The 22,389-nt window shown below is 40.9% G+C and overlaps 1 protein-coding gene across 7 annotated transcripts in view; it reads left to right on the forward strand.

Annotated features, from left to right (window-relative positions):
• Positions 1 to 22,389, forward strand: part of si:ch211-220f16.2 (golgin subfamily B member 1) — a 32,633-nt gene that overhangs the window by 7,644 nt on the left and 2,600 nt on the right. Inside the window, exons 15-27 of one of the 7 annotated variants that reach the window (XM_044030984.1) lie at positions 3,387 to 3,537; positions 4,079 to 4,202; positions 5,501 to 5,634; positions 6,306 to 6,415; positions 6,596 to 6,764; positions 6,846 to 6,950; positions 7,458 to 11,882; positions 19,071 to 19,144; positions 20,253 to 20,289; positions 20,429 to 20,557; positions 21,031 to 21,153; positions 22,000 to 22,097; positions 22,185 to 22,277. In XM_044030984.1, the coding sequence (XP_043886919.1) occupies positions 3,387 to 3,537; positions 4,079 to 4,202; positions 5,501 to 5,634; positions 6,306 to 6,415; positions 6,596 to 6,764; positions 6,846 to 6,950; positions 7,458 to 11,882; positions 19,071 to 19,144; positions 20,253 to 20,289; positions 20,429 to 20,557; positions 21,031 to 21,153; positions 22,000 to 22,097; positions 22,185 to 22,277 (5,772 nt within the window). The other 6 variants (XM_044030986.1, XM_044030987.1, XM_044030983.1 and 3 more) reach the window with 6 other exon arrangements.

The following is a 22,389-nucleotide window of genomic DNA, read 5'->3' on the forward strand; positions in this document are numbered from 1 at the left end:
AGTGGTAGGTGAACAGCAGACATGCTCTGCACATGCATCCAGTGCGAAATCGACCTAATATGACGAGTTACATTCTTTTCACCTTCGTCCACCATTATGCCATTGTCAACATCTTCAATTTTCTTTCACGGTACCATCATTCATGTAATCTGTGCTGCTGCCAGGAGTCATGAAGTAGTGACAAATTGACACTGACAAATAATTTTTCTAGCCCTGTTATTTTTTAATCAAAATAGTGATGTTTGGATCTAGCATATCATGTCATTCAGTATTCCATATTTTGTCCAACCCCATCATATGCACAGATCAGCTAAAAAACATTGTCCAAAGTACATTTTTACCACGCACTTTGGACCATGACCGTTGTCATCTCAGTCGTCGGCAAATAAAAGCAGTGCAGGTCGAGTCTCAGCTACAGTGAGAAATGTATCTTCTCCTTTCAAGATACAGTTGTGACTTAAATGCTGGCAAAGTAAACATGTCCTACTCCATTTTTATGACTTTTGTTGACCTTGTGTCCTTTGTTTTTTTGACTGAACATTATTCTTTTTCTTTGTTTGGTAATGGGGAGCATTTGGTTGACCCTGCCCCCTCACCCCCAACCACCCACTCCCCCAATCCAGCCCCTGCTCCAGGGATGGGAGGGAGCAGCCACACAGAACAGTTTCCCATCAGTTTTGTGCATGCAGGCTTCTCCACACCTTCAGTGCAGCTTGTCCTCACTGTGCTGTCAGCAGTTGGCCTTCACTTGGCTTTTTTTACTGGGTCTGAACTGCAGACAGCACAGTGGCAGGCTGCATTTTAGTACGTCTTTTTTTCTTTTGAAATTCTTCCCCTCTCCTGTGTTCTTCCTCTTTTTTCCATCCCCCACTCCTTTCTGTTTCTCTGTCCTACTTTTTTTTCCTGCCCTTTGACTACTAGTATGACCAACCTGGAATAATAACCTGGTGTCAAATAAAATTAAACAAAGTAATTATTTTTGGTTAAAAGAAAATATGACTCGATTGCACTAACACTGGGGAAATAAACTCAGATAAAATGATAAATGTGACAGTTCAGTTAGTTAAATGGGTTCAGTAGTTTTTAGTCATCCTACTAATAGACAGTTCACACCTGGTATTAACATCCCTCCTGAGAGATCTGACTAGTGTTCAGTTCACAGCTTGGTCTTTTCACACCTGTCATTAAAATGCATCCTGGGTTCGTTGCCTGTGACCACTTGTGATCTTGCATATTAGACAAAAAAATATGTGGTGATTATTATTAATATTGTGGTGGTCATCGGTAAACTGTGTTCCAGTTCAAAGAAAATAATATATAATTATTTCTACTAATTGCAATTAGTTGTGTTGCTGTGATGGGGCTTGTTGGACAATAATAACATGCATGGTGTTAATAATATAATTCTGTTGTGCTTCAGCTTTTCCGTAGCTCCTCTGTTTTCCTCCCATATCTTTGTTGTATTATTTATAACCAAACCATGTAAAGTAATACATCACTTTTAAAAAAAAAGCTTTAAAAAGTGTCAGTAAACTGAAGGATTTTATATCATTCACTTGCATATAATCCTGCATATATGGACATACAGGATTATTTTACATGACCACTCACTGGTTTGGTTTGATAAATAATACAGAAATTTGTCTCTACAGCTCTTAACATCCTTCTCATTTAATCCTGCTGCTGTGGTCAGTGTTTGTGAAATACCCAGTATGAGGCAGAGCAGATATTTTCTGTGTCAGATTTCAGTCTTTTTAATCTGATGCTTAAACTATATGCGTTAAAATAGAGCATTAAGGCTGCAACGCCTAACTGATTAAGAATTGGACACTAATTAATAACCAGCTGTTCTAATTATAAGTTATTTGATATGTTGATCTAATTTCTGCTTATTTTCTTCTTAATCAAGAAAATAATTAACAGATTTAACTCACTTGGTCCACTACAGCAATATCATTATACCATGATTCTGTGATAATCACTTTATTGGAAGCTGATCCAATTAATAAGACATGGAATGAAAATTTAATGCTTATCTTGACCAAAATAATTGAGATTCATGATGTTATTGAAGTAGTTGTAATTGTTTACAATGTTTCTAAAACATATTCAATTCAACATACATTTGGGTGAAAAAACAATATTTTAGTTGGATAATAACATAGGATTACTTGCAGGCTTCTAAATCAGTGGGACTGTATGATGGCAAGCTAACATTTTCAAGTCGCGCACATCAAATATTAAAGTTCATGGTTACAGCGATAATGGAAATTCACCACATTCAACTTATTGTGAGTTCTCTTCTCCATGCATCGCATATCGTCCCAGTCATAGTGTTAAAATGTTAAGAGCAGGATCTGGAGGAATTACATTCTTTCAGCACAGTCGGCCATTATTCTGCTGTCAACTTGGCCTCTTAACATCCGTTTTTGTTACCTTCGTTTCTGTAACCAGTTTCACCACCAGGGGTCAAGAAGTAGTGACACTGGTGAGTCAAACTGGTGAGAAATCTATTTAGAGCAATTTTGAAATCAAAATGTCAAAATTGGTTAATTGCATTCAGGGTGATCAATATTGTGTCCCACCCTAATTTAATAATGAACAGTTGTTAGTTGCAGCCCTATTTTATGCATCTCATCTTCTTCTTGGACGCACACTGACCACTGCTCAACCCACTCAAACTCCTCTACTTTTCCTGCCGCTCTCCAAACACACACACACACACACACACACAAAATAATTTGCCTGATGTCATAAAACAGATGGGAACTTGTTTTGTTGAGCCTCATCAGCTTGAATTTGCCCTGCTTGCATCCCGAAATAAGAGCACATGAGAATTGCCCTTAGATCCACTTCACCCAACTGTCTGTTCTCCCCTCTAAACTTACTCAGCGATGAAACGTCAAGTGTCCTCTTATTCCTCCTCCTGCTCATCTCATCACATGTTTTAATGCTGTCTTCTTTTGCTGTGCAAATAAGGTTTGCATGACTCTGACCACACTGTTACCTTCCACAGACCTTAATGCAAAGACAAACCCGAAAACATACCTAAAGTTGAAGTCATTTTCTCTTTCTCCATTCTTGACTCACTCGATCTCTGCCTCCATACTTTTCTTGCCGTGTGTCTCTATGTTGATTGAAACTGTTCACTGTTGCAAAGTTTATCTGTGGTGTTGAAAGTGCCTCATCCTCATCCAAACCACTGATGCATCTGTGCCGTCACACTGGCCACCTCTGTCACACTTTCTTCAAAAGCAAACAAATTCCACTCTACTTTCATTCTGTCCACTCCATTAAATACCCGCCATCCATCCATCCATCCATCCATCCATCCATAAAAACATCCTCAATCCAACCCAACCTCCCCCCTTTCCCTGTGGCACAAAACTGATTGAGGATGACTGGTTCTTTCCTGGCTGCTCCGATCCAGCACTGGCCACTCAGCAGCAGGAGTTGGAGGAGGAGCTGGCTCAAGCTCGGGGGCTCGGTCAACACAGGGCCAAGAAGCTAACGGCTCCAGCCCAACGCAGCCTGCAGGTAGGTGGACACACACACATACACAGACCACACTCAGCTGTATATAACACAGTGTCCAGCTATGAAGTTTGCACCTTGTACAAATGTCCTTAACTGTCCCTTGAATCAGACACATTTTAATTCAAGACATGTTTTATGGTGTTCTGCTCTGACTGACATGCTTCATTCTTATTACAGAAAGTAACATGGCACAGAAACGTTTGCATTTAATGTCAGCAGTTTGAGATGAGGAGAGTGTCATGTTATTGAAAAGGTGGACAGAAAGAATATTTTTGTAAATAGTTTTTTGTGTCTCGGTTATATTATCTGTGCACATGGCGAAATAAAGAGGTATTTAAAACAATTTTGTGTTATTTGTGAAAAACCAAACTTCTTGGTTTCAGCAGGACAAATAAGCTCTGAGAGACATGAAGCGAGAAACAACTGTGCTTCTCTCTGTCCCTTGGAGTTTACTTTATTCTCTTCAATACATTCAAAATCAAGACCCAGCCCTTTTGTACCTGCTGCTGCTGTGGCTCAGTTCAGTGTGTCTCAATTGCAGGAGGACTTTGAGTTCGATGGACAGGTCCCATTCCATGACCCACACAGTACCTCGGAGAGCACGACCCCGATGGAGGGAGAGAATATGGGAGGTTGGTGGCCCGAGTACAGTTCTCCAGATACAGGTGTGAGGACCACTAGACCGTTTACACTGGCATGCACTTGGTCATTTGTGCATCACTTGGGTTGGCATCGTGTTGGTTGTACCACAACAGTCTGAACTTATTTCACATTGTGGCTGTTGGTGGCTTTTTTAAGTGGCTTATCTGTATTGGGTTATTGTATTGTATCATTTTGCTTGGTTCAGTTTGACTTTGGGTCACACTGTAACAAGTTAACATTCATTTTTGTTTTAAAACTGGGTATTTAATCTGACCAGTTACATTTTCATCCACTGGTTTTCTTTGTCATCTGGATTTTCTTTTGACATGTGCATGCTGGTTGAGCAGCCTAGTGTGTGTGTCTGGGATTAACCCACTGAATGCATTGAATTCTTGTGATAACACGTGAATGTAGGTGACAGGATTCTTCACATCTGTGGTAAGTGTTTTTCTGTTGTTTGCATGTCCTGCTTTCCCCCCCCCTCATTTTATCTTCCTCATTCTGTCTTCATATGCAGCCTTTCCTAAAGCCAAAAACACATCAGCAATTATGTGTTAAATCAACAACCTGCAAATTAAAAAAAAATAAAAAATACACTAAATGAAAATAATTATTGGGGTGTGAGTGTTTTACACAAAACTTGCTGATGTGAAGTTTGGTTATTTGTGATGGAACTTTCCCTCTAAACTTTAAAATAATGAACCTGAAAGTTTCTGTTGTATAATATTTTATCTTTCCTGTGATTATTGCGTCTTACTGATTTAAGATTTAAGCTGTTGCTTTAAATGTCAGGTCCCAACATTATTTGTTCGAGTTTCCACAGTATGATTATATATGTAACTACCTCCTACAACCCCACAAACCTGAGTTATCATTTCATTTTTAAATTAAGGTTAAAAAAGGAAGCCATTTTCATACAGTCTCTCCCTTTGAGGCCTAAACACCAGTGCAAGAAAGGTTGCTTTACATTCTGTTGCTGCTTTCAGGAGAGAGTGCAGTGGACGATTTCAGAATCATGAGAAATTAAAACCTTAAAAATGTCTCTGATATTGTGTTGTGTAAATATAAGTGTGTATATATACGTGTGAAGCATCTTTATTTTCATTACATATCAATGAAGTGACAATTTTAAACTAATTACAAAAAAGACATCAGCAACACACAAAGGAAAAAAGCCCCTCTATCCCCAACAGCTCTATATATCCTGAGTTTTTTCCTCAACTCTATGATGAAAATGACTTGTGAATTATGTTCACTTCACCTCCCCTCCATGCTGTCCACAGCACCTATCCTCATCTATAATCTTTTCTCATGGTTCCAGATGGTTTACGGTCTGTTGTGGAAGAGCTAGAGCTGGAAAGGAACCAGCTGCAGGAGCAAATCCTGAGTCTGGAGGAGCGCTGTCAGGATTTAGAGGACCGGCTGCAGCTGCAGGCGCGCATTGAGGCACTGCAGGTAACCTCACCTTGCACTAGCTCTCCTGACAACATGCAAATTCAAATAATCCGGTGTTGCTTTTGATAAATTATTGTTTTGCTTTGGAAGTGTTAAGTGTGAGTGATTTGCATGTTCTCCTTTTGCGGACTGGGATTTTGTAACAAACCCTTCTAACACAGGTGACGTTTGATGTAGATGAAGATATGCAGCCATGTTGGGTCTCTCAGGTGTGTTGAGTCATGTATGCGTGCACTGAAGAGCACCTCTAGAGGTGATGGCTAATGGTGTGCTGTGTTTGCTTAATCCTGGACACACTTGTCAAGCATTTGTCACAAACTGTCTTTCTGATAATTGGTATCACCTTGTGAATGGGGGAGTTATTTATGGTATGATATCAGCATGATAGTTCAGGTTTACAGAAAATTTCAGTGGGTTTTGATACTGAGGTATACCATGAAACGTGCAACCGGTCCATGCCTACATGTGACAATTGAACAATGGAGGTCAAATGGTGGGTAGAATGGACATTCTATAAAAACCTGAACTATCCCTTTTATTTTGATAGTGATGATGAAAACATCATCTTCAGCAGACCTGCTATTGTCCACGTCTGTGTGCAGTGAGTTTCCTCAGCATTGATTTTAGAATTTAATCTCTACGTTTTGATTTTTGTTTGTGTGCCGCCACAGAACGAGTCGGAGAAACTTCAGAGCCAGCTTGCCAGTGTCCGAAGTCAACAGAGCAGAGATGCAGAGAAGCATCAGCTGTTGGTTAGCAGTCTCAATGAACAGCTCAAAGGGTAAATTATTCATTTCCTGCGCTGAAATATTGACACATTCCATTACATGGTTAGTCCATAAAATGTCAGAAAATGTTGAAAAGTTAAGATGTAGTTTGATGGTAGAAGATGAATGAATGAATGAAGAATTAGTTTGGAACACTGATTTTGTGCTGATATAGGCCTTGATCTTTTTTTCAGGCTGAGTGACACACAAGAATGCCTGGAGAGTTCCCTCATTGAGAAGGAGAACACTTTAGCCAAAACATCAGAGAAACTCGAGCTCATCAGCAGCCTCAGAGAATCTCTGAGCGAGAAAGAGATACAGTACAGAGATGTGTCTGACAAGCTCCTCCAGGCTGATCACGCTGTAAGTTTTGTCTCCATTGTTTTGTTCAGTGTGCAACTGCATGTAATAATTACATCTGTGTTTTTTTTTCTCTCCGTTCAGCTCGATAACATTTCCAAGAAATTCAGCAGCTCAGAGAAACAGTGCTCCGAGTTGAGAACAGAAGTTTCCGACCTCACGCAGAAGTTGACTGCGCTGAAGGAGAAGGTGGGAATTCTTAATGTCATTATTTATATTTTTACTTAAATCATGGGTCAGTAAATGTGGAGAAGGTTGCAATAATAAAGATAAAGAGTTTCTGTTATGAGATGGAAGACAAGGTGAAACTGAAAACTAAAAATGTCACAAAATGTTTAATTTACAGCTCATAATTGAGTTGAGGAAGCATATGTGGGTAGCTGTGCCATCATTGGCAATTTATGTGTCTGTCAACAGAATTAGGCAGTGTGGATTTAACCTAAATTCTGCACTGTTCTTACATTATCCAGAGATTTGGCTAGGGAGCTGGCTGGAGATGGGTTGGACAATGTCTGCAGTGACTTTCACAGACATTTATGTCCTCACATACAGCCAATCTTTATATAATATCAAGAGTTCAGTGGGGGTCTGAAATCAGCACCTCATTTTTAATGTTAGCATCTTTTTTTTGTTTACTTTTGTTGCATTTACCGTTCTTGCACTTCATTCTTGTTTTTTTGTTGTTGTTTTTTTCAGACACAAAAACAAGATGTCACCATAGAAACTTTACAAACTGAGCTGGATCAGACAAATGAGGAGTTGGATAAATTAAACTCTGCCCACTTGGAAGAAAGAGCCCAACTCATTCATGACCTTCAAACCTGTGAGCGGGAAATTGATAGTCTTAAGGACACGGTGTTGGAAAAAGACAAAGAGATATCAGCCCTCTCTGTTAACATGGCTGAGTACACAGAGCAGATCTTGGTGCTAAAGCAGGATGTCAAACTCAAAGAAGAGAGTCTGATTCAGGTAGAAACAGTTCTTCGGAAAGCTGAGCAGGAGGCCATGATTATCAGAGATTCACAAAATTCAGACCAGCAGGCTCTAAACAGCAAAATCACAGAGGTGGTCGAGAAACTCAATGACGCTGAGGAGGAGTTAGTCAAGGCCAAAGAGAAGGCAGAGTACAAAGACGCTGAGGTGGAGCAGCTGCTAAAGCAGGTCGAAGATGATAAGAAAATGATTCAGGAGCTTCGAGGGGAGCTCCAGAAACAGGTGGGGAGTCATTCTCATCATCTACTTGAATGTGAAACACACATCACCTCATTGAAGGAACAGCTGATGTTATCCACTCAGAAGCTGCAGGAGTCAGAACAACTGGTTTTACAACTCAATGACAAAAACACCAACAATGATAAATTAGAGCAAGAGCTTCACGATAAAGAACAGACGTATGAAAACGAACTAAAATCCTTCAAGGAAGAACACAACAAGCTTCTGGCACAGGTGGAAAAATACAATAATGAAATGCAAAAATTGTCCAAACAATTAGAGGAGCGAACACAGAGTGAGGAACACATCCACAAAGAGATGCAAGAGAAAGTTGAAACACTCGAAAAGCAGCTGAGTGCAAATGATAAACATGCCGAGGATGAAAGGCAGAAACTCAGCAGTGAATTGCAAGTGCGAGATTCCGAAAACCAGAAATTGAGCAGTGAGCTTAAAAGCAAAGCTGAAAACATCTCCAAACTCAAGAACCTTTTAAAAAGCACAAAGGCTGAGAAGCAGAGGGTGACTGACGAGCTTAAGTTGCAAAAGCAGGCAGTCAAAGAGCTCAATGAAAAGGTATCGTCTGCACTTGAACTCAATAGCTGCCTAGAGAGTCAGGTACAGTGCCTAACGAAAGAAAAAGAGAGACTTACAGAAGAAGTGAGTGAAAGTATACAAAACAAAGATTCCTTACAAGCCCAAATATCCATGTTGGAAACACAGAATTCACAAAATGATACAACTCAAAAAGGGCTTCAAAGAGATAATGAGCAACTGACTCTTCAGATCAAGGAGTTAAATGGAGTCCTTGAACAAAGTACACACTCCACCACAGAGGTCCTCTTAGCAAAAACAAATGAATGTAGTCGTCTCAATCAGATACTAAGAGAGAAGGAGGATGAGGTGAAGCAGCTGCAGGACCGGGTGCAAAATTTGATGTCTGAGGTCGATCAGATTAAGCTTGATGGAGCACAGAAGGAACAGGCCACTGTTGATCTCCACATGCAATTAGAGGCTGAACAAAACCAACAAACACAACTCCAGGAAACTGTGTTTATGCTGCGAGAGCAGGAAAGCAGTCTGAGGTCTGGGTTAATGGAGAAGGATGCTAAATTAAAAGAGAAGCAGGAAGAGTGCCATGGTTTACAGAATGAAATTTCCAAGCTGCAGGCTGAGGCTGAGTCACTTAAAGAAGAGCTCACACAACTCAGACAGCAACTGCATGAGGGAGATGAAATGTTAAAAGATACAATGCAGCAGTGTCAAAAACACAAAGACGAATTAAATCATGCAACCAAGACTGTTGAGGCTCAGAGGGACCAAATCAGCGTCATGGAGGAAAACACCAGAAAGCTGAAGTCTGAAGCAGAGCTGTGGCAAGCAGAATTGTCTCACTCCAACAGCCGTATCCAGACGCTCATTGAGGAAATCCAACAGCATCGAGCTGCTTGTGAATCCAGAGAACAGGAGTTAGTTCAGCAAACACAGTTGGCCACAAACCTCGATTCACAGCTTAAAGTAACTCTTGAACAGATCTCCGATCTCAGCAAGAATATTAGTACTCTAACAGAAGATAATCAGACACTAAAAAAAGAGTTGTCTCAGAACATTACATCAGTTTCTGAACTTACCACTGAAATGAGTTCACTCCAGGAAAGAAATTCTGGCTTTGAAATCGAAATTTCAAATAGTCAGAAAGAAATCAGCAGCCTCTTGAGGGAAAAGGAGGAGCTCACTGTTGCAGTAAAGGAATTAAAACATATTCTGAAAGAAAGTGACGAGTTAAACTCTGCAGGTTTATTTGAGAAAACAAACGAGTGTGCTAATCTGTCAAAAACAATAAGGGAGAGAGAAGAACAACTTCAGAGTATACAGGAACATGTTGATGGATTAAAAATGCAAATCAGTCAATTTAGCAAGTCCTCGGAAGAGAAAGAAGCAGCATTATCAGAACAGAGGTTTCAGCTTGAGGCTCAGCAGAATCAACTGCTACAACTTCAGGATTCTGTATCAGCTCTACAGGAACAAAGCTCTGCGCTGAAGTCTGGGCTAATGGAGAAAGACTTGTTGTTGCAGCAGACAGCAGAGGAATCTAGAGTTTATCAGAATGAAGTTGCGCTACACAAGGAACTCGTATCACGACTGCAGGAAGAGGTACAATTGCTAAGACGAGAGTGTTTGGATGTGAAACAGCAGATAGAACAGAAAGAACAAACACTAAATGAAGTGTCTAAAGAGTTTCAGAGCCAAAAAGATGAGCTGAATAAACGAAACGAATCAGTGATTTCACTCAGCAGTCAGCTTGGTGCCATGAATGAGAATGCAGCAGAGATGGAGATTGAAATGACAAACCTGAAGGATTCTGTCCAGAAGCTCACTGCAGAGAAGAGTCAGCTGACACAGGAGGACAACCAGAGGAAAGCAGAGATTGTAGACTTTAAAGACAGCATTCTGGCCCTAAATGAGCAGAACACAAGTTTAAAGTCTGAACTTCAGAACATAGTGACAGAGGTCACAGAACTCAGACAATTTGTCTCTGATAAGGAGATTGAGCTCAAAGCAGCATATGCTGAGCTGGAGAATCTTACTCTGACCTTGAAAGAAAAAGATGACACCCTGAACCAAAAGGAGAATCTGATACAGCAGCTCAACAGCAACATCACTGAGCAGCAGGGGCAGCTGAAGCAGAAAGCAGACGACAGTGTTGGTTTGAATACAAAAGTTTCAGATCTTGAAGATTGTGTCTGCAAGCTCAGAGGTCAAGTTGAAAACCTTACTGCAGAGTCCTCCACACTAAAAAACAGGTTGGAGTCAAGGGAATTGTCAAACCTTGAATTACAGAGTCATTCTTCAGCTGCTGTTGAAAGTCTTCAGTCAAATCTTCAATCTAAAGAGGCTGAATGTGAGACCTTGAAAGAACAGATTTCACACCTTAAAGAATCTGTCACGAAGCTCAACGGTAGCCTGGAAGCACAGATGGCCAATTCAGAAAACCTAAGAAAGGCATTAATGGAAAAAGAGGCAGCTCTTCTGCACCAATCAGAGACTCTTAAGGATGTTCAGAGAAGAGCAGATGAGGCTTTGCTCTTCAAGTCACAGTTCATGGAAAGCACCGAGTTGGTGTCACAGCTGCAGAGTCACAATGAGCTGTTGTCTGCCGAGGCAGAAAATCTCAGAAAGTCATCAGAGGAAACACATATTGCGTTCAGTAACCTAAAAGAGAAATATGCAGCCAGTTTGGAGGAGCTGCAAGACATGAGGAGGCAAATGTCTCACCAGGTTGATGAGGTTTCCAAACTGCAGAGGTTATTGGATGATTTCAGTATGGAACGTCAGGCAGCAACTACAACCATAGAAACACTGAGAAATGAGTTATCTGTAATCCATCACAAACTTGAGCAAAGTGGAGATCTGAACACGAGTCTCACAAAGGAAAAGGACGAAGCGTTTTCTGCTAATCAAGCAAGTGTGTCGATGCTGACCCTTGAGATAGACAGGCTCAAATCACAGCATCTTCAAGTTGTTGCACAAATGGATGCACTGACAGAAAACCTGGAGCAGAGAGAAATGGCTCTCCATGCAATTAATAGTCAGTACACAGCCCAGGCCAAACATGCATCACAGCTGGTCTCAGAAATGCAAAAACTAGAGGAGAAAAATCAGCAACTTAAGAAGGAATTTGGTATGTCAAAAGCAGAACATCAGAACCGTCTTACCTCTGTCTGTAACGAGAACTCACATTTGCAGGACGAAGTAAGAAAGCTTCTTGCAGAGAAGGAAGAGCTGGAAAGGAAACATCAACAGTTGTGCATGTCACAGGGGGAACTGCAGCTTCAAATGGAGCAGCAGTCCAGCAGCATGAAGGAAATGGTGGAGAAAATGGTGCTGGAGAAGGAGGAGCTTCAAGCAAAGGTTAGTGCCAAAGATGAAGAACTTTGTCAATTAACTGAAAGCATTCAAAAGATAGAGCAGATTCTTCAGGACTCTGAGAAAGAGTGGCTGTTAGTTCTGGATAGAGAAAAACAGGACAAGAATCTACTTGCAGAACGACTAGAAAGTATTGAAAATGAAATGAAATCTAAAGATGTCAAAGTTAATGCTTTGAAACATGACCTGGACTGTTTGCAGGCAAAACTAGCAGAGGCTCTGTCCGCAGTTCGGCAAGGCTCTGATCAACTGAGTGTCAAAGAGCTGGAGGCATCTTCTTCTAGGATTCAGCTGGAGAAAGTGTTGGCATCTATTCAGGAAAAAGATAAGGAGAGCAATAATTTGCAATTAGCCCTTACAACTGTGGAATATGAGTTAGAAAAACTTTTAGCACAAAAATTTGGTCCTGGCAAAGAGTTGTTCCTGTCGCCAAGAACTTCCTCTGAGAGATCAGATGCTTTGAATGAAAGACAAGCCTCTTTACAGCGTATGATTCAACAGTTGGAGGACAGACATCAGTCTGAAGTAGAAGCTTTGAAAAATGAGTTGAATAAAACATGTAATGAAGGAGGAAAGAGTAATGAAGAGAAGGGTCAGCAAATTTCTCTTTTAAAAGACACTGTGGAGCATTTACAGGTACAGCTAAATGCTGAAACTGAGAAACTGAATGCAGCGCTTGCCACGTATTCCTCTCTACAGATTGAATTGCAGGCAAAAGACGAGCAGATTAACTGTCTGGCCATTCAGATTAGTCAGCAGAAGGAGTTACTTGCTGGACTTAGTCAGCAGATTCGGGACAAAGATGCATCCATTGTCCAAGTCATGGAATCTGCTGCAAATGAGAGAGTAACACTTGGAGAGGAAAAATTATCTCTAGTAGCACAATTGGAAAATGTGGAGCAAACACATACAAGGCTCAAAGAGATTTGTCAGCAGTTGGAAGACCGCATTTCTCACTCTCAAAATGAAATTGACAGCATAAATAATGAGAAGCTCGAGCTGTTGAAAGAAAAAGACGGACTTACAGGTGAACTTGCTAAAGTATCTAAAGAAAAAGATGCGATGAAGAAGAAGCTTCAAGCTGCTCTTGTCATAAGAAAGGATCTACAAAAAAAACTTGAGGAGTATGAAAATCATAAAGAAGACAGTGTTACTTATAAAAGCCAGATTGCACTTTTACAGGATCAGTTACAGGAAATGAGAAATGATGCCCAGGCACTAGCAAAAATTTATCAGGAAAAAGTTTCCCTTCTTGAACACACTATTCTTGAGAAAGAGGGAGAGATTGGTGGACTCAAAACAGACCGTGAGGAACTTGTTGCACAATTACAGTCCGAAAAACAACTTTTACAAACCACTCTTCATCAAAAAGAAGTGAATTTGTCAGAAAACCTGCAAACAATCAGTGAGAAAACGTCTCTCATTGAGCAGCTACAGACCAGTGCTGCGGAGAAGGAAAAAGCATCTGACCAAGAAAGAAATGGCTTGATACAGAAAATAGAAGAGCTGTGTAATGAAATCAGGGTCTGTCAAGATGAGTTAAAGAATTCTTCCTCCTCTGCTGTTAATTTAGAAACTGAGCTTGCACAAATGAAGTCAGAAAAAGCCATATTACAGAAAAAGGCCCAGGCTGCTTTGCTTGCTCGCAAGGAAACAATAAAGAAAGCTCAGGATAGTGAAAAGAAATTAACTCAAGAACTTGCAGAACTGAAAGATGACTACAAGGCTCTGCTGGAGCAACGCTGTCAGCAGACAAATGAGCTGAATGCCCTCCAATTAAATTTTGATGAGAGGGTCAGAGAACTAGAGGCTCTGCAGAAAATGTCTTTGTGTCATCTGGATGAACTGGGCACTTTAAAACAGCTGGTTTTGGAGCGGGACAAAACTGTTCAGGATCTGAAGATGTCGCTGGCCGAGAAAGAGAGACAGTGCCATTCTATTCCACATTTGCAGACGGAGCTAGAGACCGTTAAATCCCAAGCTGAGAAAATGTCTCTTAAAATAGCAAGTAAAGATGAGGCTCTTGTAGTGATGGAGCAAAAAACAGAAGCTTTGAAGCTGGAACTTGACACAGTACGGTATGACTTGGAGAAAGCCTTTGCACGTGTTCAAGAGCAAATGGAAGAGATTGAGAAATATAAATTGACAGTCAAGGCCAATGAGGTAGAAAGCCAACAGGGGAAGCATATTTTATTTCAGGAAAACCCAGTTTTAGAGACACGGGTAAATGTGTCCGGGTCCACACTGGAAGACCAACTTCATGCAAATGAAGAAAAATGTCACCACTTAATGGAGGAAAATACGGTTGTATTGGAGCAACATAATCAGATGAAAGTGGAACTTCAGACAGCACTCGCTTTAGTCTCACAAAAATCCATGGATGTTTTAACAAGTGAAAAAAAATGTGTTGAAACACAGCAGCAGCTCAGTGATGACAAAGCTGTTTTGACTAAGAAGCTTGACGAAGCAAAGATTAGTTACGATTTGTTAAAACAAGAAACTGAAAGTGCTTTGAAAGTAGTTGGTGAACTCAGAGAAGAGGTGACTGTGCTGAACATGCAACTGAGGGAGGCAGAGACACTTACTGAACTCCAAGAAAAGATGTCTGAAAACCTTGAAGTGAAACTAAAGGAGAGAGATGATGCTTTGTTAGTCTTTGAGGCTAAATTTGCAGAAAAGGAGGAGCTGATTGCTGCACTTGAACTGCAGTTAAAGCAGCAATCAAAACTGCATGAAACTGCCATTGAAAAGATGAGAGTAGAGGTTGATGACCTTCAGAAATCTCAGGGAGACACGAACAAGTTGAACGATCAGGACAGACAAAACAAAGTTACACTCCTAACCAGGAAATTACAAGCCGCTTTGGTTTCCAGAAAAGACCTCCTGAAGGAAAATGAAACACTCAAGGAAGAGGTACAAAAGCTTTCATCAAGACATCAAACTAAAGAAGAGGAATGTTTAGACCTGGAATCATCTGTTTTGAAGTTGAAACAACAAAATATTCAGCTGGAAAGTTCTGTCGCGTTTCTGAACAAGGAGAAACATGAGCTCAGCACAGAAGTTGATCACATCCGTAACGATAATCGCAGTCTTGCAGCTGCCTGTGACAGCTTGAAACTAACCATAGAAAACATCACCCAGCAGAAACAAGCCTTCTCATGTCAGCTGGAGTCTCTGAAGGACTCTCAAACTGAGGATCTATCCAGGTGGAAGTCCAAGCATGCCGATCTTAAACAAGATTATGAGTCACTTTTGCAAGCTTATGAAAATGTTAGCAGTGAGATGGATAAGATGAGACAGCTTTTGGAGGGCGCAAAAAGAGACCGGCAGGAAGCCCTCCGTAGAGCACACAAACAAGAGACTGAGATTGATGTTATGGAGAATAAAGCCAGAGAGCTGGAAGAGGAAAATGAAAGAATCAAAGAGAAAATGCGAAAGTTTTCCAAACAGAAACAGCAGAAGATCGAGGAGTTGGAGGAAGAAAATCGAGAAATGAGACTGGAATTGACAGAGGATAAAGAAAACGACAAAACGGCAATGTTGGAGCTGAAGGACAGAAATAAACAACTGGACGCTGAGATCTGCGAAGTGAAAGAGTCTTCAGAGGCTCTGAAAGTGAAACTTGAATTGATGATGGCTCAAAACAGCCAGCTGGAAAGAAATCTGGAAGAAGTAAGCAGTTCATCAGAAAAAAAGCACACAGAATCAAATGCATACACAAGCAACATGCAGCTGAAGCTTGACGAAGCACTCGGTCTCAATAATTCACTGACTGCCCAGATAGAGGCCCAGAAAACAGAACTTGCTGCTCAGTTGGAGATCAACAACTTGTTACAAAAGGACAAGCAAACTCTGTCGGAAAGAATTGAAATGATACAAAGCGATCATGAGCTGCAGATGGGAAAGACAGATGATGTCATCAAAGAGCTAAGGGACACAATCAGTCAACACAGCCAAGAGACTATCAGCATAAATGAGAAGGTGAGAATCTTGGAGGATGATAAGTCTCTGTTACAAGAGGAGCTTGAGAATGTTCAGGAGATTTCAGACAAAGTTAAGAATGAAAATGAGTATTTGGAGACTGTTATTCTCAAGAACTCTGAAAGGATTGATGAACTGACTGAGTCAGTCCATGATTTGAAAACTCAAAACACTCAGCTGTCCTCTCAGCTGGCAGCCAGTAAGGAGAGGAGTGATCAGATTCGACAAGAAAAAGAAGAGGAGCAACTCAAGCTGGTCAGAGAGTTTGAGGAGAAACTAAAGATGGTGCAGAGAGGCAACCAGGGCTCCAAGAATGTAAAGAAAGAATTGCAAGAGCTGCTCAGAGAAAAGCATCAGGAGATAAATCATCTCCAGCAAAACTGTATTAAATACCAAGAACTGATTTTAGATTTAGAGAGCTCTTTGAAAAACTTGCAATCTGCTCATGAACACCTGGAGATAGAACTGCAAAAAGGTTCAGAGAAGATAATGGTTTTAGAAGAGAGAAATAAACAGGTTGAAGCTGAGCTGACAGCACAAAATAATCTTCTCCAGGAAGCCACAGAAAAGGTTGTGACTGTTGAGTCTGAGAGAGACCAGCTGGCTCTGGAAATGCAAAGAAAACAGTCTGAGGACCAGATCATGGAAAAAACAAAATCACTGCAAAATATTGACCAGAGGCAAATAAATTCCTTTGTGGAGAACCAGACTGTGTTAGAGGAACAGATAAATAAATTGAATGATTTAAAAGACAAAGAATGTCAAAAAGTTAATGAGCTGAGACAACATATAGACTCTCAAGATCTACAGATAAGTACTCTGAAGAGAGAAGCTGAGACAAATGAAGCAAAGCTCTACGCTTTATCATCCACTTCTCAAGGGGCAGAGGCTGCAAAACTGTGGAACAATTTGTACCAAAATATCTTAAACGAGAAGGACAACCAGCTCCTAGAACAGGGATTTGTGATTAAACGATTCCTTGAAGATATGAGGGTGAAAGATAAAGAGGTGAATGAACTACGAGTTACCAAGTCAAGACTGGAGCGGACACTTAACGAATACTCTGTCGCTGCTGCTGCACAACAGAGGCAGCTGTTTGTGATGAGCGCTCGCAACGCTGAACTCCTTGAATCCATGGAACTCATGACTGTGCAGGTGAAGGAACTTAGTGCTCAAGTGGAACAAATAGAACAAGAAAAACGTGAACTCACTTGGCAGCTTACTGATAAACAGGACATGATTTCCCAAATGCAGCTAAATCTCCAGCAGGTGGAAAAGATAAACAGCGACACAGACACTCAGCTGCTCTTTTTACAAACTCAAAATGGCAAATGTCAAGCAGACCTTGAGAAACAGGAGGGAATTTCTTTACAACTTAAGACACTACTTAGGAGCAAAGACGCTGAGATCTCCTCTCTGTTATCTTGTAAAGACGGACAGATGTCAGGATATCTAGAGCAAGTTCAGGCCAACTATCGCTTGCAGGTTGCAGTTTATGAGGAGAGGTTAACATCTTTATGCAACCAAAGAGAAAAAACTGACAAAGAATTGAGAGGAGTTGAAGCAAAGCTGAAAAGTCTGCAAATTAAAGTAAACCGGTCGGACCAGGAAAAGGAACAACTGGTGGAAAAGATGGAATCGTTCAAGAACTCTGTGGTATCTTTACAGAGCGAACGTGACCGACTCATGTCAGAACACAGAATACTTAAAGCAAAGAGTGAGTTGGGGTTAAAGGGCAAAGAGAGCTCTTCCGAAGGGGAAGGTGGTGCCTCCAAAGGCCTTAAACATGAAATAAGGAAACTGTTGCATCAGATGGATGATCTCAATTCAGAGAACGCTATGCTCAGGGCTCAGCTTGTTCGCTACAGAGAAGATTTAAATCAAGTTTTATCCCTGAAGGACAATCAATTGAAGGTACTGCTGAAGAAGCAGCAGGATGTGATTAAAGACCTTGAAAACCATAAGACTGTTGCTGAAAAACAGCACAGAGAGTCTCATCTGGAGCTTCAGAAGGGAGAAGAAGTGAATGAGTTGTTGAAAGTAGACATTTCTAAACTTAGATCTCAGGTTTCAAAACTGGAAGCAGAAATATCGGATCAGAAAAAGTACAAAGCAACGACTGATGTGGGCAAAGTAATTAGTGATTTGCAGGAAGCGGTGGCAGCCAAAGCAGCTGAATGTAATGACCTCCATCGAAAAGTACTTTCTCAGAAAAACGTAATCGATGAAGTCAATGACAAAATGCAGCAGGTAGAAAACGAGACGGACAAGAAACTGGCTGAAGCTGAAGATAAATACAACGCTGAGCTGGACACATTTGAGCGTGAGGTGGATCTGATGAGGACTGAGCAAGAGACGGCTGCTCAAAGGGTGGCAGAACTCGCAAAAGACCTTCTTGAAATGGAGCAACAGTTAACAGAGGCAAAAAATCAAAATAAAGATATAAAGGCACAGAATGAGTCTTTGTGCAAATCCATGGCTGCTTTGCAGAATGACCGTGATCAGCTGATCGAAGACTTTAAGATCCTCAGATATAGATACGATGAAGAACTCCAAGAGAGTCGGGCAGCCTTGAATAAGGTGGAACGTAACCTGCAGGATGCCACTTCAGACTTGGCCATGTTTGCCAAAGAGAGGGACATCCTTGTTCACAAGTTAACAGCTTTTGAGAGCAAAAATACCCACGCTGAATTGAACAAGCTGCTGGATGAGCTCTCAAAGGCGTTGTTGGAGAAAGAAAAGAAACTCAAGCAGGTCTCTTTGGAAAATAACACATACAGCAGGCAGCTGTCCGCGTTCTCCAGATCCATGGCCAGCCTCCAAAATGACCGCGATCGGCTAATGGATGAGTTGGCCGGGACCAGACAAGGGTCGAGTCCCGAGTCCAAGGGAAGTGGCATCAGTACCTTGCAGACTGAAACAGATGGGCTGGTAAGTTAGGTCATCGGCTGTGATTTGGGTTTGGCTGTTGCTTGCACTTCATTTCTTGGCTAGGGTTTCTTTTTTTTTCACAGTATGAAAGGTCAAGTTTTCTTTTTTTTTTCTCATACCATTGCTTTGACTTGCATGGTATGTTTCCGTTTGGGATGTACATGTTGTGGTGTCTGTATATTTATGTTTCATTAAATAGTTTTTAATAGTTGTCTCTTCTTTGTAACTGATGACTTTATTTTGCTTTTTAATGTTTTGCAGAAGCTGGATGAAAAGATGGTTTACAAAAAATTACCTGAAGAAATCACCAGATCACGGGAAGTGGAGACTCTGAGGTAAAAACAAAACATTTCTCCTGACAGGTTTTTCTTAAACCTACTAATCGTAATAACGTTGGGGTAGGCAACATAAAATGTTCTATCTGTTGTTATTACGGGATTTAACAGTAATCTTTCACAATAATGCAGATTAAGTGATCTGAGAGAGAAGTAGACTTCTGCACCATCTCTAGATTATGTTTCCAGCCTCAGAGGAATCTGGCCATTGATGGGAGACTTTGATCAATAACAGTGCAGTTCTACTAAGCAGCTCTACATACATGTCCCACCAGTGGAAAGGTCACACTTATAGCATTTGTAACAACTGTCCATGCTGCAAAGCAACCCAAACATGGGTGACAGGAGTCACAATAAAACAGGTGTCAATGTGGGTTGAGCTTTTTATAGATGGCGATATTGCCTTGCATCATCTGTCATCTTTTAAGCATGTGTATCTGTTCACAATCATCTGGTGGGAGGAGCTCAGGATTGACAGCCACAGTCCAATGATGTATTTACCCACTTACCAATCAACTGTTTTTTGATTGCACCTGGAGAAATTTGAAAGATCTGATTGGTTTATGACATGTTACACCCAGAACAGACCAGTATTTAGTTAAGAGCCAAAAAGTACCTTTTTGAACCCTGTCTCTGATAGTGAGCTTTTTCCAAACTTAAACAAGTACTAAATCTTCTTTACACTAGTTTGTATGTAGAGCCTATAGTGGTCAACGTGAGACTAACCACAGTCATAGTGTGCTGTGGAGGCTTTATTTGTAATACTGCTCATTTACTTTGAATTGAACAGTGTCAATCAAACAGCACACTGCTTTCTCGGAAAAAGCTTTTCTATTGTTTGTTTGTTTGTCCTTTGTAGAACAGCTCTTGGCATGAAGTAAGTGTGTGAGTGTTGTGCGATGTTGGCAACATGTTTTGGCTGTAAATTTTACATACAACTGACACAAGAACCGGTGTCGCATTGTTACCTTTGCAACAAGGAGTTTGGTATTTGGCCAAACTGTAGTAAGCACCATGTGGTTTGCTTAAGAGACTGTATGTGTGGATTCATGCATGAGAACAAATGAGAGATGTTACTTTTATTACATGTTCTGTGTGTGTTGTGCAGGTGTGACACAGAGAGGAAGGACACGCTTCTAGTCAAGGTAAGAAAACATTTTATTTTGCATGCTAACCATGTGCAGTTATATAAGGTAGTAATGCAACATTATGGATGCCAACTAACGTAGAACACCAAATAGGTGTTAGTCTTAATTTCATGAACAAACATTTGCCTGCTTGTAGCAGGAATCTTTGGCGGACACGATGGTGAGTCAGTTGGAGTCAGAGAAGGTTCGACTTCATGGAGACCTGCAGCGGTGCATGTATGAGATCCAACAACGAGACCACTACCTCCAGCAACTCAACACCAAGGTATGACTCGAGCTGTCACAATAGCTCCGAGTTATATAATATTAATGGAAGTTCTAAGCCTTCATACTTTTTAAACTCTCAACAAATAATCTTATAAGATCTTAACCACTTGTAGAATTTGTAATCATGGTGAGAAAGAGAGGAACCTACTTTAACTAGTAGCAGATGTTGCCCTAATTATCACCTATAACAACTAATCCAACCTTTTACCCCAACCCAAAACTTAGCCAGTTTAGTATAAATCAAATGTTTTTAGTCACCTTTTTACAATTCCAACAGAAACATTAATGTCAGCAGAAAAGCCACACTGTTGGCATGTCAGCATCTTATCTAGTCAAAAAAAAGATGACATTTCTGCTTTATCCATATCTTTTCTAATGACGATATAAAATGTAATATATGAGGTATCTCCTCAATTTATCCCTTTTTAATTTAGTGCTAGGATATAATAAATCACCTCCCTCTCACTCCAGCTACAGCAGGCTGTCGAAGAAAAAGGGGCCTGTGCAGCTCAGATGAGAGCTGTTGTCCAAACCCTGAGGGACACACAGAACCGCTGCCACTGGCTGGAAACTCAAGTACAAGGCCAAGCTCAGGTATATATGTTCCTCACAGATTCTGTACTGCCAAAAGAAAAAAGTTTCCTGTGGTGTGATACAGAACAAAACCTGACAGGATGTGTGATAAAATTATGCCCAACATGAAACAATTATGCTGATTCCATTGATCGTGGATCCTGAGCAGTGGTCATACTGTAAAAAAGGTTCAGTGATGGCTGTTGTCACAGGGACAGCTTAAGAACATTTTCTGTTCATGTCAAATGTAAGAGCTACTGACTTGTCAATATAAATGCTGCATACAATTATTAATCAGCAGCAGGGCGACACAGTCAAATACAATGGAGGCAAAACGTAACCGAATGCTAGTAGGTGGGATACAATGTGTATGTGGAATCTGCCGCCTCGTCTTTATAGTTTTTATTTAGCGCAATTCATCATCATCTGCTGATTGCTACTGCCTCATGCTAATGATGTTGGTGTCTCGGTTCACAGCTGAATCACATCTACAGTATATGCATCATACTTGATATCTGAACCATGATTATTGGACCCATGTCGCACTGTTTGATTTATACTGAAAACACACAGGAGTCTGTAGGAGGCATTAATGGTCCAAATATAGAGGAAAATATCCAGTAAGCAGCCTTTCTCTGGGCTAAAATAGAATAGAATAAAAAGTGTTTATTTTCTATACAACACCCTGTTGAAGCCAGAGATCGAAGGAAAATTGCCAGCTTAGTTAGCGATGATAAAAAGGCAACAGTAACAAAGTGAACCTTGAAGTAGATGAGTTATAGCAGCCGAAGACCACACTGGGGACTTAAATAGATTTTCTCAGATAAAAATGTTTTCTTATTTGCAAGTTTGTTTCCACACTAGCAGGGGTCAGTGTATGCTGAGGTTGCACCCGGAGCCCCACAGGAGAGAAGCCGTGAGTCTATGGTTGTTGAAACGGCTGAAGTCGGTCAGCTCCGTGATAGGTGAGAAGACGACAGGTCTGCCTCGCTGTCTGTCTCTGTGATGGTTAGCATATTAACACCTGTGCGTGTGTGTATGTGTGTGTTCAGGCTGCTGGAGGTGGAGCAGATTCTGGCCGATGAGAGAGCAAGGAGAGAGACAGCTGAGGAAGCTTTACGTCTGGCCGAGGACAGAGTGAAGAGGTGAGCACTGAGTTTCTCAGTTTACACATGGTGTTAGAATCATAGACCGTATAAAAGAACTTGATCTCTGGGTCCACAAAGTGAAGCCAGTGTTGAAGTGTCTGAAATCTGT

This window comes from Solea senegalensis, linkage group LG7 (assembly GCF_019176455.1).
Source record: "Solea senegalensis isolate Sse05_10M linkage group LG7, IFAPA_SoseM_1, whole genome shotgun sequence".
NCBI classification, from domain to species: Eukaryota; Metazoa; Chordata; class Actinopteri; order Pleuronectiformes; family Soleidae; genus Solea; species Solea senegalensis.